The following is a 16,998-nucleotide window of genomic DNA, read 5'->3' as shown; positions in this document are numbered from 1 at the left end:
CTGGACCCAGAGTAGGAACAGGACTCCTCACCTGCTGATGATGCCCTTCATCTGGATGTCTTTGTCCTCCTGCTGCCGCCGCAGCCGCTCCTCACCCTCCTCCAGCCGCGCCTGGTACTCCAGCACCAGCTTCTGCGTCGTCTCCTCCTGGCACTTGAACAGGGTCTCATACTCCTCCAGCTTTTTGGTGGAGATTCGTAACTTGTCCTGCAGCACTGCCAGGTCCTGCCAGGAGGGCAGCGCGCCACAGCACAGCACCCAGGACAGAGAGCACAGCCGCGTGAGCCCAAGCAGGCGCCCAGGGAGGGAGGGAACCCAGGTTGGACTAACCTGGGGACTGTCCCCAACCCAGCTCACTTCCCACTGTGAGGAGATGCCCCCACCCGGGGCTCTCTCCACTCCAAACTCCCACTCCCCTCGTCTGACCTTACAGCTGTGAATGGGATGAAGACTCAGAAGTAAATTAAGATCTTTAGCTTTTTATAGCAAACAACGGTTAAGGAGATTTGACAGTTCCCTGTGAGATGGGGGCTCTGTAGGAGGGGAAACTGAGGCTCTGAAGGCAAGTGACCGAGTCACATGAGTAGCGTGGCCAGTGGGGTAAGATCCAGCCTCCCAGCCTCTATCTGACCCTAAAGCCAGGTGTGGTGGGAGAAAGTGAGGGGGTGGGGGAAAGGGGAAGGGGATGTTAAGGGCAAGGTGGCCTGGCTTTCTGGATCTGACTCGGTGCAGCACGCTCAGCCTTTGGGGGAGTCAAGGATGGGAAGGCAGCAAGAGAAGCAGCAAGCTAGGAGGCTGTGCGGGCTGGACAGAGGGCAAGGCAGGCTGATGCCGGAGTCGGGGGCTGGGGCCAAGGTGCCGTGAGAACACAGGCTGGGGGAGGCAGGAAGAGCCTCCGCTTGAGTCTGGCAAGAGGAGCCCAACTCTCTCAACAGTCAAGGACTGTCCCGAGGTCAGAGGGCAGCAAAGCCAGAGATCCACCTCCAATGTAATCCTTGAAGCAAAGCCTGACCCCAGGGGAGCCTGGCTCCACCCCAGACCTTCTGCCCCCCCCTGCTCAGCGGGCCAGAGGAGTGAGGGGAGGGCCTGCCAGAGGCAGGACCAGGTCCCCAGGGAGCTCAAGGAACAAAGGCCTGGATTTGCCTGCGAAGGTTAGTAGCAAAGTGGGTGAGAGAAGCAGCAGCTCATTCAGCCAAGGGACAACGAGGAAGGGGGCACTCCAGCCTGGCCCGAGGAGCGTTCCGGCCATCCTTGCAATTCATACATGGAAGTCTGAGCCTCAGAAAGGCACGGAGCCTGGCCCCAGGTCCACGCAGGGAGCCTCGGGGGGGAGGCTGGCTCTCCTTGCCCCCCAGCCAAGCAGTGGCTCTCGGAGCACGGTGCCCCATGTCCCCCTCACGGAATTATGGAGAAAGCAGGTGGATGCGGTGGGCCACGGGGCGGGGGCGGCATGCAGCATGGACATGGACCTCGCCCTAGGCCAGAGAGGGAGCTGCCGCCTGACTCCACGGCCCTGCCTGAGGCTGCCACGGGCTTTCCTGGGGCTGAGAGTGAGAGGGGGAGTGACTGCTGCCTGGGGGCCTCGCACGGGTAGACCTGGGCTCTGGCCTCGAACCAGCCATGGATCCAGGGCAGCCATCACACCACTGGGAGAATGGGAGGCGCCCACTGCCCACCAAGGGCCAGATGTGTGTGGTGGGCGGAACGTGGGTATTTTAGAACCACTTTTTCCCCCGGAGGAGAAGGGGACTGGGAAAGCGCCAGGCCTTGGGCAGGCACAGCCCAGAGTGGAGGGGGCCTGGCTGGGGCACCCTCCCAGCTGTCTCGGGGACGCATGCCTCCCCCGCCACATGCACAAGGCTCCCTCAGGGTCTCCATGCACCTCTTTGGCACCCTCAACCCCCAAGTCCCAGCTGAGTCTCACGCACAGCCCGTGTGGGAAACCTCAGGTCTAACCTAAACCCTCCTGCTGCTCTTCCAGATCCCACTGGCTGCTGTCCTCACAGGAAACCAGGGGTTGAGAGGGGCCTGGCCATTTGCAGGAGCAAGCAATGCCCCCTCACTCAGGTCTCGAGCGGGGAGAATCCTGTCAGCTGCCAAGGGATGCAGCCCCTCCCTGTCCCGAACTGACAGGGTCCAGCGTTACCTTTTCTGCTTGGCTGAGCTCCTCCTTACTCCTTAGCCTATCCCTGTGGGGGGGATCTGGGCCCAGTCCCTCGTCTTCTAACAACTGTGCGTTCATGGTCAAGAGCCAAGCAGCTGTGCGGTCCAGGGCATTGGGGCTCACAGGTGAAGGGCCCTACAATGAAACACAGCTGTGAGGGCTGGCGGGCGGCAGGGGGAGGGTAGGAGGCGGGAGTAGCACCCGGTGAGCCACGAGAACAGGTGGCTCAGAGGCACGGGAGAAGGGAAGGGACCTTCAGCTGACCGGGCACCTACTGAGGCAACAGCGCCTGACCGAGGCGGCTCCAGCTCCCAGCCGGCAGCCTGGGGCGGGGTCAAGCGCCCAGGTGAGAGTGGGGAGCTGGCCCGGGAAGACCAGGCGCTCTACCCAAAGCAGGACAGTTCCATGTACTGCGTGCAGCCCCTGGGTGACAGGAAGCACGAGTGGCAGCTGAGCTCTAGAGGCCAGCTCCGAGCACGTCACAGGTCAGGTCCGACCCTGGGCAGGGCGTCAACAGGCTTAGAACTGAATATGGTCTGACCCCTCACTCTCTCCCTGACCCCAGCTGTCTCAGGGGAAAGGGGCAGAGGGACCTGGAGGCTGCAGTGTCCCTGGTTCACAGGACTGAGGCAGAGGCCAGCAGGGCCGGGGGAGAGGAGAGGTGTATGTGGTGGGCTGGGGCTGAATGTGGCATCATCAGCATGGGATGGCAGCTGGGTGAGGGGAGATGAAATGACCGGGAGGAGCAGCATGGCCCGGGGAGGACCACCCTCACGCCTGCCCTCCACCTGCACACTGACCTGCTTGTGCACTGCTCGAGGCTTCAGCTCGGGGCTGTCGCCCTTGGAAGAGGAGGACTGCTGCCGCAGCCGGGCTCCGGGGCCAGCCCAGTCGGGTGAGGCCGACGCCAGGGTCCCGCTCGAGGGCCGAGGGTACTGCAGGGTGCTCAGCAGGGTGGGCGGTGTCCGGCCACGGGGTGCAGGAGGTGGCGGTGGGGGCGGGGGCGGCGGCTGGTCGATCCGACGCTGGGGGCCGGCACTGTTCTGCCGTGGCACCGTGGGCTGCCCGCCCTTTTCAGTCAGTGACATCTGCCGCCGTGCCAGTTCCCCCGGCCGCCGCCCGAGCTCCTCAGCGGCGCTGCTGAAACTTCCCAGCTTGGCGGCGGCTGCCAGCTCCTCACTGTTGCTGTGGGAGCTCAGGGAGCTGTGGCCCTCGGAGCCGGAGTCGCCAAGGCCGCGGGGCGACAGCGGCAGGCCAGCCGCCATCTGGTACACAGGGTTCTGGAAAGAGAGCGGTGCCAACAGCTGGGGCCGGCCTGGTGCTCCCTCGGAGGTGCCCGGTGTGGTTGGCGTCTGGCCTGCCCGCCGCACTGTGGCCAGCCCTGCCAGGCTCACGGGGGCTGCCCGGGCTGGCCACCCAGCCACCAGCTGAGCTGCAGGCATCTGCCCATCGGTGGTGAGAGCGTCGGGGCCCGCTGGGGAGCCCGCCTCCCCATCCAGCGTGCGGGCGTCTTGGAGGTCCACCATGGACAGGCTCTTGCCACCGTTGGCCATCTGAAGATCAGGCTCGTTGGCTTCCGAGTAACTCGAGCTGCGGGCAGGTGATGGCTGGACCCCGGAGGACCTTGTGACAAAAAACAAGTCCTTGTTTTCGGGGGTTGGAGACGGTAACCGGGTGAAATCTATCAGACTGCAGGGAGACAAGCACACACAGGGAAAGAAGGGGGAAGAGAAGAACTGTGAGTGCGGCCAAGGCGGGTCCGAACCGAGAGCCCCCGCCAAGCTGCCGGGCCTGGCGGCCGGAGCCAAGGCTGGGGGAGGAGGGGGCGGGGGCAGGGAAAGGAGGTGCTGGGGCAGCAAGAATCGGAGAGTCCTGGGGCCCAGACGCAAAACGCACAGCCTGGGCAGCCGACCCCAGCGGAAGCCACTGTGGACTGGCTGGCCGAGGTGGCCGCTCCTGCACAGAACCTATGCCAGGGCGTTCTGGAAATTTCCCTTAGCTGAACCCCATCCCACAACGCAGTGGCTCTCTGCTCCCCAGGGTCCTGCACAGAGGAAGCCGACGTCAAAGCCACTAGGGCTCTCTCTGCCTCTTCCTCTTGTTCCTGATCAGCCTGAGAACCAAGGTGGGGGCCTGCTGAAGCCTCCCCTGCCCAGCCTCCTGCTGCCACACCCCCTGACTGACAGGCAGGCGGGGGCTGGCGCTCCTGCTAAAAACACGGAATCAGAGGAGGATCCTCCAGGCATGACTCACGCGCGGAGGGACTGCCCCTGCAGTGGCAGGCTGTGCCCTCCCCGAATGTGGCCCCGTGGAGGACGGCACAATGGAGTGGGGCCAGCCAGGCTTGGGAGGGAAGGCCGTGGGGGTGAAAAGGGCTCTGAGGGGGCTGGCGGCAGCAAGGACTTTAGGGTTTGACATGAGCTTGGAAGGGGAGTAAGAGTTGGCTTAGCCTGAAACGGAGAGAGGAAGCGCCAACTGGTGGGCTTCGGCAGGGCAGGCTGTGACCACTTGACAGCCCTTGTGGGCTGAGAAGACGTGACCGAGGCGGCAGTGGAGCTGGGAGAAACCCGCACCAGCAGCCACCTGGTCAGGTCTCCTCAAAGCCATGCATCCGGCCATCTCTCAGCTAAGCTGTGTGCCCACCTGAACAAAGACTTGCCTCACAGGCAGGTTGTATAAATGAACCCCAAGACTCAGAGGGACCTGAGAGGTGGCATCTGGCCTCCAGTCCTGTGCCCCACACCCTCCTCCACTTAAAAGCCCGCCATTGCCACCACCTTCAGGGGAGACCTGCTCCCAACTCTGCTGGCCCAGCCACATCCTCACCAGCTGGCCCAAGCGGCCCCTGGTAGGGAGGGGAGTGTACGAGGGAGGCACAGAGGGGTCAATAAACGCCTCTGTTTTAAAGGAATAGCCTCATTTTGATGTCAATATTAGAGAACGTGTCCCTCTGCCTCCACCAAGTGTGCATTTGCCCCAGGGCTGAGGGCTTAGAGTGAAGGTCAGGCCTGAGCTCCCAGCCTCAAAGCCTCGTAGTTACCCAAACTCCTGCTGAACACACAACCGTGCGCACCACTTTTGGAGATTCCGACTGGGCCTAGCAAATACCAGGAGAACTGGTATGTTTAACACACCTAGACGACCTGGAGGTATTTGGGACCAATAAATTGTTCTTCGACAGAACATTGTTGCCTTTGTGTTAGGCCCTCTACCCAGAATGCTTTTTCCATCAATGAAAATGCTCAAAACTACAGCACCACCTCATCCAGGCAGCCTTCCCGGATTTTTCCTAAATGGAGGCTCACTACTGAGGGCCTGCACAACACATTTCCAGGCCTCCTCCTGCCCAGCTGAGACTGCATGCAGGTGGGTTGCACTTTGCACGTGTACCCCACAACGCCCAGCACACCAGGGCTCTTACCCAGAGAGGTCATTCTCGATCACCATCTTCTGCAGCCCGGCCGAGATGCTGCTGCTGCCAGAGCCAGGCGTGGAGGCCAGGTCATTTGTCCCTGGGAGCTGCCCACTGCCCGGGGTGCTCAGTGCCGTGTGGACGTCCCTCAGGATTCGAGGCAGGGGCCCCAGTTTGGATACGATGCTCTGTGGACACACGAAGAGGCAGATGTGACCTGCTGGGGCCACCTGGAGAGGCCACGTGAGCTAGCTGCAGCCATGGTGGTTTAAAACTCCTGAGGCATCAGGCAGAAATGCAGACCTCTCTCCTACCAGTCAGATCCAGCGGGTCGGAGGTTGGCGGGGGAGGTGGGGGGGATGGGGGAGGAGCCAAGGACAGTGAAAATTACATATTTACCAGCATCCCAAATATTTCTGAGATGAAGGTGTGAGGCCCACAAGGAGAAGTGCTGAACCAGTCCTAGCCTTTGACCCAAGTTCATCCTACCTTTGCCTCCGGGGAGGAAAATCCACGAGGAATCCAGAACTTTTCGCACCCACACCTCCCCATCTGAGAGGCTTCTGGGACAGCCCCTCCCACATCACCTCCTCCAGAGGGTGGGTGGGGCCTGACCCATCGATACCTGAGGCCCAGGGGACATGGTCCAGGCACAGAGCAGGCAATGGTGGGATTAACAAGTGGAGGGCCAGGCAGAGGCAGCACCTCACTGCCATGGTTAAGATCGACGGTGCTAAGGATGCCGGCTGTGGGCCGAGCGGAGGGAAGGGGACCTGCCTTCACCTGCTTAGCAGCTGGCTTCCAGGTAGGACTTTGCACAGAAAGAACATGTGAACAGAGCAGAGCCTCGGGAGGCAGAGCGCTCCGTTTCAGTCCTGCTACAGCACCGCCAGCTGTGATGGCTGCTGACCACGTGCAGATATGGGGCCGGCACGGGGGCTCAGGAAGTGGAGGCACTGGGGTGACTGGCCTTGGTTCCCATTCCCCTCCGTGTCTCTCGCAGCCAAAGGGCAGTGGACAAGGCTGAGCAGAAACGACTGCATCAGCATCTGTTGGTGAAAAGCTGGACTAACCCGAGTGCCCGGCAACAGAGGGCAGGGAGCCGCGGAGCAGACGTCCACACAGAGTGTGAGACACACACACTGCAGTGCACACCTACGTTCTCCCTTTAGCACACTCCAACCAGGAAAAGAGCTCTGTGCTTGCGTGTGCACCTAACACACGTGGATCCAGAGGCTGCAGCCCTGAGCGCCCTGCGTGGTCCCCTGCGGGAAACAGAACAGGAGCAGGAGCCTCCCAGCCCTGGTGCAGCAGGAACTGCTTTTGTAAGGGGGTCTCTCGGAGCCCCAGGAAGCAACAAATATCCTGGAGGTCGACGGTGGCAGGTATAGCCCTTGCTGCCAACAACCTGTCCACTGTGGGCAGAGCTGCTGGGGGCGGGGCAGGGAGCCGCGGGTGGCAGAGAGCACACGCCGGTGGCTGCAGCCATCTCAGGGATTTCTGGGCAACAACCATTTCAACTGACTTGACGGCCAAGGGCAATTGTGGGAAGGTTTGTGGAAAGGTTTGTGGGAAGGTTTGTAACTTCCTGCCTGGTGCTTGAAGGTATAGCGGAGCATACTTGGTCTTTTTCTTATGGTGCCCTTAAAACCCAGAACAAGGACATTTTCACAGAAAGAGCTCAATCTGATCACATTTCTCACGGGTAGGAAACACACCTTCATACGTGGAATCTGCCCACTCAGCGCCGAGTGTACAGAGACACAGCCAAAGCCCCAGTACCCAGGACGGGCGCCCGGCCCGCAGGTGCTGGCGAGCGAGCACGGCACCCCCACCAGGGAAGCGGGCCCCAGTGATCCCAGCATGTGCCTCGGGCTGAGTGGGAGGTGTGAGCCCAGCACCGGGGCAGGCTACTGATCTGCACCCACAGGAGAGCCCTCTGCCCGCACCCTGCCCGAGGGACAGGACAGGCACCTGCTCCAGCTGGCTGACGGCCTCCCAGAGCAGCGCGTGCAGGCTGGACAGCTCGCGGCCCAGGTCGATGTAGCCCTCGAAGCCGGCAGTGTTGGAGATGGTCTCCGGGTTGGAGATCTCCAGCAGGAAGCGCTGCATGTTGGTCCACTCGTGCTCCAGGAACTGGTTCATGAACGACATGTACTCCTCTTTGCTGCCAAACCTGGAGGGAGAGCAGGTGGGGTGAGCGACCCAGGTCCGCGGACGGCCTGAAAGCCATGCTCACCCAGAAACCCTCCTTCTCGGAGATACCCGCCCTCAGCTCCCATCCCTCCTCACCCACTGTGGCCACTAATCCACCAGCCAGCCGATCTGCTATATGACTCAGGGCCCTCGTTCCTCAGGGACCCTGAGGACCCCTTCTCGCAGGACCTGGAATGTTCTGTGGCCCTCGTTCCCCTTTCACTGCCGGTCACAATCTCCTTCCTCTCTCCCTCCAGGTTTCCAAGGCCTGGTGGGCAGATGATTCCCAATCTATGCTCGGCCAGGCCTCTCCGCTGAGCCTGCAGACGTGTGTCCATAGCAACTCCCCTCGCACCCAGCCTGGCCAAGTCTGAAGTCATCACCGTCACCCCAAGCCCATGCCCTCCTTCCAGACTCCCTGTCCCAAGTGGAAACCCAGGTCCACCAGAGAGCCGAGCCAGAGCCTGTCCCGTCATCTCCGCCCTCCCACCGGCAAGGCCCCTGACTTTGTCTTCTCATCGCCCGTTGACCTTGCAGCCCCTGCCTCCTGCATCACCTCTCCAAACCCCAATTCCCTTTTGCCAGAAACACAGCTGTGCTCTGCTGAGGTCTCTCAGGTGCCAGTCCCACTCCCTCCAACCCCCTCCCCACTGCTGTCAAGCTGACCTTTTTAGGACCCAGAACAGACAAGGGCCACCCCTCCGCCCCCCATGCTTAAAGCCCCGCCTGGCCGTCAGGTCCCTGCGTCCTCCTGGGTCTCATCTCCCACTTCTCCCTGCCTGTCACTTGGAGATTCAGGAAAGCCAGGGTGCCTTGTCCCTATAGCACACGGCCCTCCCAGGAGCTGCCCTGCCTCTGCTCCCATCGTTCAGCTGGGGGCACGTGTCTGGGGAAGTCTCTCTGTCTCCTCTCCCAGCAAGCTGAAGGCCCTCCTGAGAGACCATATGCACCTCTGTCGCCCTCCCCTGTCGAAGGGCTGGGACCAGGTGTGACTCCGAGCCCAGCACAGAGGGGCCCGGAACTGGCGACTGGATGACCAGCCCTCCCGTTTCTGCCCCCGCGCTCTAAGGCAGTGATAGCGAAACCATGACACGCGTGTCAGAGGTGACACGCGAACTCATTTTTTTGGTTGATTTTTCTTTGTTAAATGGCATTTAAATATATAAAATAAATATCAAAAATATAAGTCTTTGTTTTACTACGGTTGCAAATATCAAAAAATGTCTATATGTGACACGGCACCAGAGTTAAGTTAGGGTTTTTCAAAATGCTGACACGCCGAGCTCAAAAGGTTCACCATCACTGCCCTAAGGTATAGTCCAAACACGGACGTGCTCGACGAGCAAGGACATTCTTGACAGCATTACACAAGGACAGTGTGAAACAGCCCGCGGACCGGCTCAGGGGCCGGGCTAGGAAATATGGGCCCTCCTCCCTGAAGGCATATTAGTCGTTCGTTTCAAAATGAGGCTTATGGCTGTTAAGCACATGGGAGAATCCTTATGATTAAATGTTCATTCGAAAATGCTGCAGGAAAAAACATCTTGGCTTCTCACCTCTGAAAATTAAGGAAACATACCAAAATGGCATGTACCTTTGGTAGGGAGGGAGGACGGGGTGTGGAGGGGACAAAAGCAGGGCCCATTGCGCAGCCCAGCTCCTGGGAAGACACGCCCATGGCCTGCCCCCGTGGGCTCCTGCCCGTCGGGGACACAACACTCACTTGGCGAAGTTGGCCAGGTTCTGGGTAACCTTGGCGATGAGGGTGAGGGTGCGGGCAGTGCGGTCATCGGGGTACTCCTGCAGCAGGTTGAAGAGCGAGGGTGACATGATGGCCGGGCAGAGGAAGCGCAGAAACAGGGAGGCGCTGATGAGCCGCTCGCTGATGTCCGGCCGGCCGCGGCTGCTGCACTCTTGCCGCCACGAGGCAAACACCTCTTTCAGCTCCCGTGGGAAGACACTGGGCAGGAATAGACAAGAGTGGGCCTGGTGGTCAGGCAGGGCGCCAGGACAGGTGGGTGCAGAGCAGAGACTTGGTTCTCAGTCTGATGGAATCCTGAGCTCCAACCCTGATAGCTATGAGCTGGCCCTGCTGCCCATCACCATTCTATCATCCATCCCCCTATCCATCACCCACCGGACAGGGTTGCTGGGGGAGCTGAGGCAGCACAGGGCGGGCAGAGCGAGTGCTCAGGAAGGGCAAGGGGTGCAGGGCCAGGCACTGAGTGATGACATCTACCCATGGCACCCAGAACTGAGAGGTGCCTCTGGGTCTCTGACAAACACCAGAAAGAGGAAATGGAAAATCATTGTCCACGATATGTTTCCCTGAGTGCCACACCCACTGCCCTGGGAATAGCAGGGCCGAGTGAAAACAGCCTGGCCCAGGGCAGGAAGTGTGTTCCCTCAGAGTTCAAGGCTCCCAGGTCACTGCCCCGCCCCCTCAGTGCCATGGGTCACGTGACCTAGCCCGAAGGGCCAGGCTGGTCCAGGTGAGCCCAGAAGCAAAGAGGGGTGCAGGGCGGGCACTGGCTCCGCTGGTTCTCACCATCCCCTCGCCTAGCAGGCCTCTCTGCTGAGCAATCACGGAGCCCTTTGGTGTGCCCAGCCCTGAGCTGGGGCTCCACCAGCCTGGTGCTCCCAGCACGTGCAGGAAGCAGATTTACATCAGATTTACTCTGATGGGATCAGGGCTGGGACAGAGGATGCCCAAGAGGGGTGAGCTGACCTAGGCAGGCCACAGAGGGAGCCAGGCATAAGCCTTAAAGGAGAAAGGGAAGAAGTGTGACCAAAGAGAGGAGTCAGGTATCGCTGGGGGTGGGGAGGGGGACGCAGGTCCTGAGCTGGTGCCGTGACAGGAGAAAGTCTGAGCAGCCGTGCAGTGTGAAAATAACCCGTGCTCGGCACTGGCAGCACGTCCCTGCCCTGGACAGTTATGCCTGCCTCACCATTAGCAAGGCTGTACCCTGCAGTCAGCTGGCACCACACCGACCTGGGAGGAAGCAGGTGCCCTGTAGGCTGTGGCTCACGCACCAATCCTGGCCCCGACTGTGGTCCTCTCTGAACAGCCCGTCCGCACGCCCCGCTCCTTCTCTCGGGGCTGCAGAACTACGTTCTCCTTAGACCCCCATCCTGTCTTCTCCATCCCTACAGTCCAGGCACCACACGAGCCCTAGCTAGGCCCAATCACCAGCCTGTGACATGAGCACCAACAGACGAGGGGTCTCAGGTTAAGTCATCCACCCACCCCAGGGGGGTGCCCGAGCTGGGCCTTGCCAGTCTCGCTCCCTGTGCAGCCTCAGCACCTACAACAGCACCAGGCACAGGGGGCGCTCGCTAATGAACACGTGCAGTGGACTGCCGCTGCTCCCAACCCTCCACGCGGCACACACCGTGTCCTGCGTGGTCTGGAACACTCCCTCACATCGGAGAACCCAAAAAGGGCCAAGACTTGCGGAGTCAGGCAGAGGGGTTCCCATCCCAGAGCCACCTCTCTGAAGCTGTGTGAGGCCAAAGGCGTGTCCACCTGCCCTCTCCTGGGTGAGCCTCAGCTCTCGTTTGTAAGTCAGGCACAGGCAGCAGCCTCTCCCTGAGCCGTACGCATGAGGACGGCACACCATGCCTCGCACCGCACCTGGCACACTGCAGGCACTGACACAGCACGGGTCACGCGATGGGTGGGGAGGCCTGGGCAGCTGAGCCCAGGGAGGGGGTGCGGGGCAGCACTGACCAGTAGGAGTTGATGATCTTGCAGAAGGCCAGTTCACAGCACATCTTCAGGTTGCCCTGGTGCTCGGGGAGGTCAGAGGCCGAGCACTTGCTCGGGTCCACCTCGCAGTTCTCGTCCGACTCATACAGCGCTTTGATGAACTCGCCTGTGACCGGGAGGGCAGAGAGGGGCGGTGAGGACCTGGTGGGCATGTCCCACCGTCTGCCCACGCCGGCCCAAACCCTCCCTACCTAGCGCGTCCTGCAGATACTTCTGGCCCACCAACTTGAGGTACTCCTCGATGGCCTTGGTGGCCAGCGTGTTCTCTCGGAAGATGAGGTGCTCGTTGTCCCCACAGCGGTCCACCTCTGACATCATCAGGTCAGTCAGGAAGTCCTGGGGAGGCAGGCAGTGAGGAGGGAGGGCCTGGGCCAGCCAGTAGGGAGGACCCTCGGGTTCCACACTTGCTGCCTGGGCAGCAGCCAGAAGCCCCTGCTTCCCAAGGCTGCTCCACTGTCCACCTCGGGGGCTGCCGGAGGGCAGGGCCGCCTGGTGACATCACAGCTGGGTCTTGGGACCGGGGAAGGCAGGCCTGGGCAAGAGCATGCCACAGGGACACGAGCTTCCTGCCCCATGGCCAAGCCAGCTGGACTCAAATCCCTGCTTGGCCCTGAGCAGGCCTGGGTGACCAGGGAACTCCCACCCCCCCCCATCACCATCAACGCCAGAGAGGACAGACGGGCACCCTCTCCACCATCTACCCATGACTCTGATGAGTCTCCCACACCAGACATGGCTCGCCTTGAGTGGTGCGGCAGAGGAGGAGAGAGGCAGAGGCTGCCCGCTGCCTCGGGGGCAGTGAGCCAGTGCTCACCTGGGGAGAGAAGGGAATTTAGCTTCGTTGGGAAGGTGGTGGCACCACTGCCCACCTGGCAAACCCAGGGCAGCAGTTCCTCACTGCTGAGGGCAGCTGTTAAGTAGACGAGCCTGCTGGGCCCCCAGGCAGGGTCATGGGCAGACCCCAGGAGGCAGCCTGGCGCACATCTCCCCAGGCCTGCAGGGAGGCTGGAGAGTGAACCTGCTGCCACGGCCCAGATGGGAGCTCCCTTCCTCCAGAGACCCTCCTCCCACCCACAGCCAGCCTCGTGACTTGGGGGAGGGAAGAGGACAGGCAGGGAGTCAGAGGCCCAGGGGAGGGTGAAGGGCAGGGCAGGGGCCACCAGCAAAGAGGCTACAAGGTGGCCAGCGTGGGCCAGGGTTTCTGGTGCGCACAACTTTGGCAACCTCTCTGACATCACACATGGCCCCTCAAATACAGAACTGAGCTTGCGGCCCAGGAGGCCCTGCTGGCCAAAGGAGGGATGATGGGGGGGTCGGGGAGGGGGGGATGTTTAAGTAGCTCCCGCTGCCTCTGGGGACCACATAATCTGAGGAGCCCTTCCTGACCCTTAGCTGACCTCTGGGATCTCCTCGGAACATGGAGGCAGGACCCCAGCTCCTCCGCCCGGGTCTTCCTGGGCTCATGGAGAGGTACCCAGCCCAGGCCGGGTGAGGAAGAGCTCTGTAGAGCGAGGACCCAATGAGGGAGCCAGCACAGAACAGGAAAGTGACCTGTCCAAGGCCACAGCTCCCAGGCCAGACCTGGCCCAGGCCTCCTGCTTCCCAGAGCCCGTTCCTCCTGCTGCACTGAGGGGAGAAGGGGTGGCAGGGAGAAGCCCTTGGAGTCCACGACAGACTGAAAAGTCACTGCTCACTTCCTCACTACAAGCTGCCATCCCGTCCCTCAGCTCCACATCTGCCGCAGCGGTGGGGGCAGAAGAACGAAACCCCTCACTCCACGACACCACGCTTGGGTTCAGGGGGACCACCTGGTCAGTGCCCCCGACAGGGCTGAAATCCATTGGACATAGGAAACAGCAGGTAACCTCGTGTCACACGCACCTTCACCTTGCCCGTGCTCTGGAGGATGTGCACCAGGGCCGACGCCATCTCCTCCTTGGTCTTGGCGCTCAGGATGGGCTCGAGGGCTGCGCAGAGCCCCAGGTAGTGGTTGGTGATGTGCTCGGCAAACTCCTTGTACATCTCCATGGGCAGGATGCTGATGGTCTGGTAGCGCGCCTTGATGCGGATCATGGGTCCGGGGCCCTTGCCGCCCTTGGGGTTGGGCGTCATCACTGGGTACCACTTTTCCACGAACTGCCGCCCGGCCACCGAGGCGGCGGGCAGGCTCACCAGGCCCAGGTAGCTGTTGCGCTCCTTCTTCTTCTTCTTGTCGGTCTCCCGGTACAGGTGGACGGTGACGGTGCGCAGGGGCGGCAGGTTGTGGAACTCAAAGTGCTCGCCCCAGAAGACGTTGTCCGTCTTGAGCTTGCCCGTGGTGCGGGCGTAGAGCACATCGTCCAGGCACAGCTCGCACAGGTACTTCTTCTTGGCCGGCAGGTCCTTGGCCTCGATCACCCACAGCTTCAGGATGTGCTCCACACGCCGGCTGTTGTCCTGCATGTGCACAAGGTGAGCCGTGGTCACTGAGGGGCCGGCCACCTGCCCACCGCCTGGCCAGAGCTGGGGGAGCTCTCAGATCCAGGAGAGCCCTGGAAGGTGTGGGGACGGGCCAGGCACTGACAGGATGGGGCGGGGGGCGGGACAACTCTGGAGTCTGGTGGCCACGAGGCTGGATCTCTGCTCTGCCTCAAACAAGCTCACTGACCTTGGGCAGGTGACTTAATCTAAGACTCAGTTCCCTTTCCCATAAAATAGGAACAAATGGTGAGAGATCAAGTAAGAGGTTAGCACAGTGCTTGGCACCGCAGGCCACTGTGCTACGTATCAGGCCTTCTAGTTTGCTGGTCTGTAAGTCACTTAAGAGGGGACCACTGCTAAGGCCCCTCTGCAGTGATGTTATGGTGACCAGGCTCAGCCCAGGCCCGGTCAGCCACGGGGGCAGACACAGAAGCAGGTGATTAGAGTTGGGGCCCATGAACCTGATGGGGGAAGCCCAGGGTAGTGGGAACACAGAGCAGGGCGTCAGGCTGGGCCAGCGGTGCTCACTGGAGGATGGGACAGAGGTCTGAGCTGGAATTGGGTGGGTGGCCAGGAATCGGCCAGGGGAGGAGAGACAAGAGGTCCAGGCAGAAGGTCACCAGCACCCAACTCCCTAACAGCCCATTCTCAGTTCTCTGGCCCAGCCTCCGTGGTGTAGCTTCGAGGACAGAGGCCCACAGCACCTGAGTCGGCTTGGCTACCTCGAACCCCTGTTCCAGGGCCCAACCCTACTGCCCACTCAGGCCCCACCCCCACAGGCTGCCCTGCCCCCACCCAGCCCACCCCAGAGACCCCACTATGCTCCCTGGTGTCAGAGTATGCGCTGCTCCGGGTCTAACCGCAATCCCCGGGCTTTGGTGAGAGGGGACGCAGCCTACCTTGTTGGGGTGCACTGCTCGCCGCAGGTTCTCCATCCACTTATCCCGCTCGGCTGCTGACCGGCAGGAGAAGCACTTGCTTCCTGACGATGTTGTCACCTGTGGGGCCGAATAGGACAGTGTCACAGGGGGGAACACAGCGAGGGACAGGGCAGGACAGAAGACCTCTGGGGTCTGGGGCTTGAGCCACCAGGTCTGCAGCACTGCCTTGGGAGGGGGCAGAGTGAGGCTCAGAATGGCCTATTTCCCATTGGCAGGTGGTGCCGTGAGATCACTGTCCCAAGTGGGTGACAGGGTGGCCCAGCCCTGACCATCTGGCTCCTGGCCCTGGCTCCTCTCCCCGTTCCTCGACATCCTTTGTCCACGGGAAAGTATCTTTCTGACTCTAACCTCACTCTCCGAGGATGGGAAGAGAAAAGGCACGGGGTACCTGCTCCCTCTCTAAGTGGAGCCACGGGCACCAAGGACACACCCTGGGTAGGCACAAGGATCGCCTCCGTCCTCAGCTGACACTTGCTGACGGTTATCTTTTGCCGAGTGACAGTAACAACGATGGCCACAGAAACTTAACATTTTTAGGGGCCAGACTGGAGAAATGAAAACCGGGCTGTCCAGGTGTGCTGGGCCTGGGGTCCTCCTGCCTGGAACCCGTACCCTCCCCCGCCATCGGACTCTCGCTCCTCCTCCAATCCCCACCGGGGAGGAAGCCCAGCCCAAGCAGCTCCTCCTCTTCCACTGCCCCCAGCATCATCCTATGGGCTCGACAGAAGGGAACCAGACTCCTTATCCAGCCACTCAAGGGCCGGCACAAGCCGTAGCACCCACTGTGGACCAGTCCCCCGGCACCGTCAGCCTGTCCCAGGCAAAGAAGCCGGAGCCCAGATGGAGCCCAGCTGGACCAGGAGTCTTGATGCAGAAACAATGGGCACAAGGGGTGGCGCAGATGCCAGGCACATTCCACTCTTTCCCTGGGGCTGGGTTGCCAGGAGGTTGCCACGAGTCCCCGAATGGCTGACTTTCATTACCAGGCTCACCCCTCCATCAGAGAGCTCCCTAATTATGTAAGCTCCTTGTGGGTGGGAGTGGAGGGTGAGGTGGGCAGGGAATCTGATTGATGAGAGAAGCAGTCAGGAACTCCCAGGAACACCTACGACATTCATCACCCCGGTTCTGGCGTGGCCTCAGACTTGTGGTGTGACCTCTAACATCTTGCCTCTCTGGCCTCAGATTCCCCATCTACTGTGAGAGACTGGACAGGTGATCCCCAGGTACAGCCCTGCCAGGTAGGGTTGCTGCCCTCTGCTTGCTCTTAAACCTTGCATCACCAAATGCTGGGGCACAAAAGATTCTGATGTCTTTATAGAAGGGGGAGACTGGCCCAGAAAAGAGGGTGCTCTCTACCATTTAGGGGGTTTCTAAGGAGGGTGAGCAGGCTTCAGGCACAGGCCCTGGAGCTTAAGCAATTCTACATGGACTTTTACCCCCTTTTACTGCCGGGAGCTCTTGCCCCCACCAGCATGGAGAATAGTGCTGGTCTGTCTCCAAGGAGCCCACAGAGAAGGAACGAAGCCCCCATCTCCAAGCTCTACCTGGTCTCTTAGGAGCCAAAAACAATGGACAGTTTCCAGCCACTGCCCAAAGCTGAGGCCTCTGAGGACTCTAGGAAGGGTCTGGAGACCGGCCTGGCTCGGAGATGTGACCAGAGCCTACCTGCCCCAGCGGACCCACCTCGAAGCAGTAGTCCTGGCCCAGGATGCTGCTGTGCACAGGCTTGATGACCACCTCCTCCTCCATGCTGAGGTCCAGCGCCTCCACCGCGCTGCTGGGGCTGAGCAGGGACTCGTGGGAGCGAGACTCCTTCACCCTGGGCATCAGATGGGACCTGGGGGGTGGGCAGCAGGTGTGTCAGGCTGGGCCTGTCACTCCCCTCCCCTGCCCTGTCCCCTCTCCTCCAGGAAGCCTGCCCAGACCCCCCAGTGGGAGGCAGTCACTCCTTGATCAACCCCCAAGTCCTTGTCCTCTAAAGGCAGACTTGGGGGAGGGGTACGTCTGTGCAGGAGTCAGAGACCCAGTATCGGTCCCTTTGCCCACTGCAGGA

General features: G+C 61.2%; 1 protein-coding gene across 6 annotated transcripts in view; it reads right to left on the bottom strand.

Moving 5' to 3' along the window:
* Window positions 1–16,998, bottom strand: part of LOC118667129 (DAB2 interacting protein) — a 160,748-nt gene that overhangs the window by 8,459 nt on the left and 135,291 nt on the right. For 3 of the 6 annotated variants that reach the window (XM_036329900.1, XM_036329902.1, XM_036329898.1), the window contains exons 4-14: window positions 16,629–16,782; window positions 14,901–14,999; window positions 13,423–13,977; window positions 11,733–11,877; window positions 11,503–11,647; window positions 9,496–9,732; window positions 7,551–7,752; window positions 5,586–5,764; window positions 2,965–3,853; window positions 2,147–2,299; window positions 32–225 (exon numbers count right to left, since the gene is read on the bottom strand). In XM_036329900.1, coding sequence (XP_036185793.1) covers window positions 32–225; window positions 2,147–2,299; window positions 2,965–3,853; window positions 5,586–5,764; window positions 7,551–7,752; window positions 9,496–9,732; window positions 11,503–11,647; window positions 11,733–11,877; window positions 13,423–13,977; window positions 14,901–14,999; window positions 16,629–16,782 — 2,952 coding nt within the window. The remainder of the gene's footprint in view (window positions 1–31; window positions 226–2,146; window positions 2,300–2,964; window positions 3,854–5,585; window positions 5,765–7,550; window positions 7,753–9,495; window positions 9,733–11,502; window positions 11,648–11,732; window positions 11,878–13,422; window positions 13,978–14,900; window positions 15,000–16,628; window positions 16,783–16,998) is intronic. The other 3 variants (XM_036329901.1, XM_036329903.1, XM_036329904.1) reach the window with 3 other exon arrangements.

The sequence above is a fragment of the Myotis myotis genome, unplaced genomic scaffold (assembly GCF_014108235.1).
Source record: "Myotis myotis isolate mMyoMyo1 unplaced genomic scaffold, mMyoMyo1.p scaffold_m19_p_12, whole genome shotgun sequence".
In the NCBI taxonomy this organism is placed as follows: domain Eukaryota; kingdom Metazoa; phylum Chordata; class Mammalia; order Chiroptera; family Vespertilionidae; genus Myotis; species Myotis myotis.
This window is presented reverse-complemented; position numbering and strand designations above follow the sequence as displayed.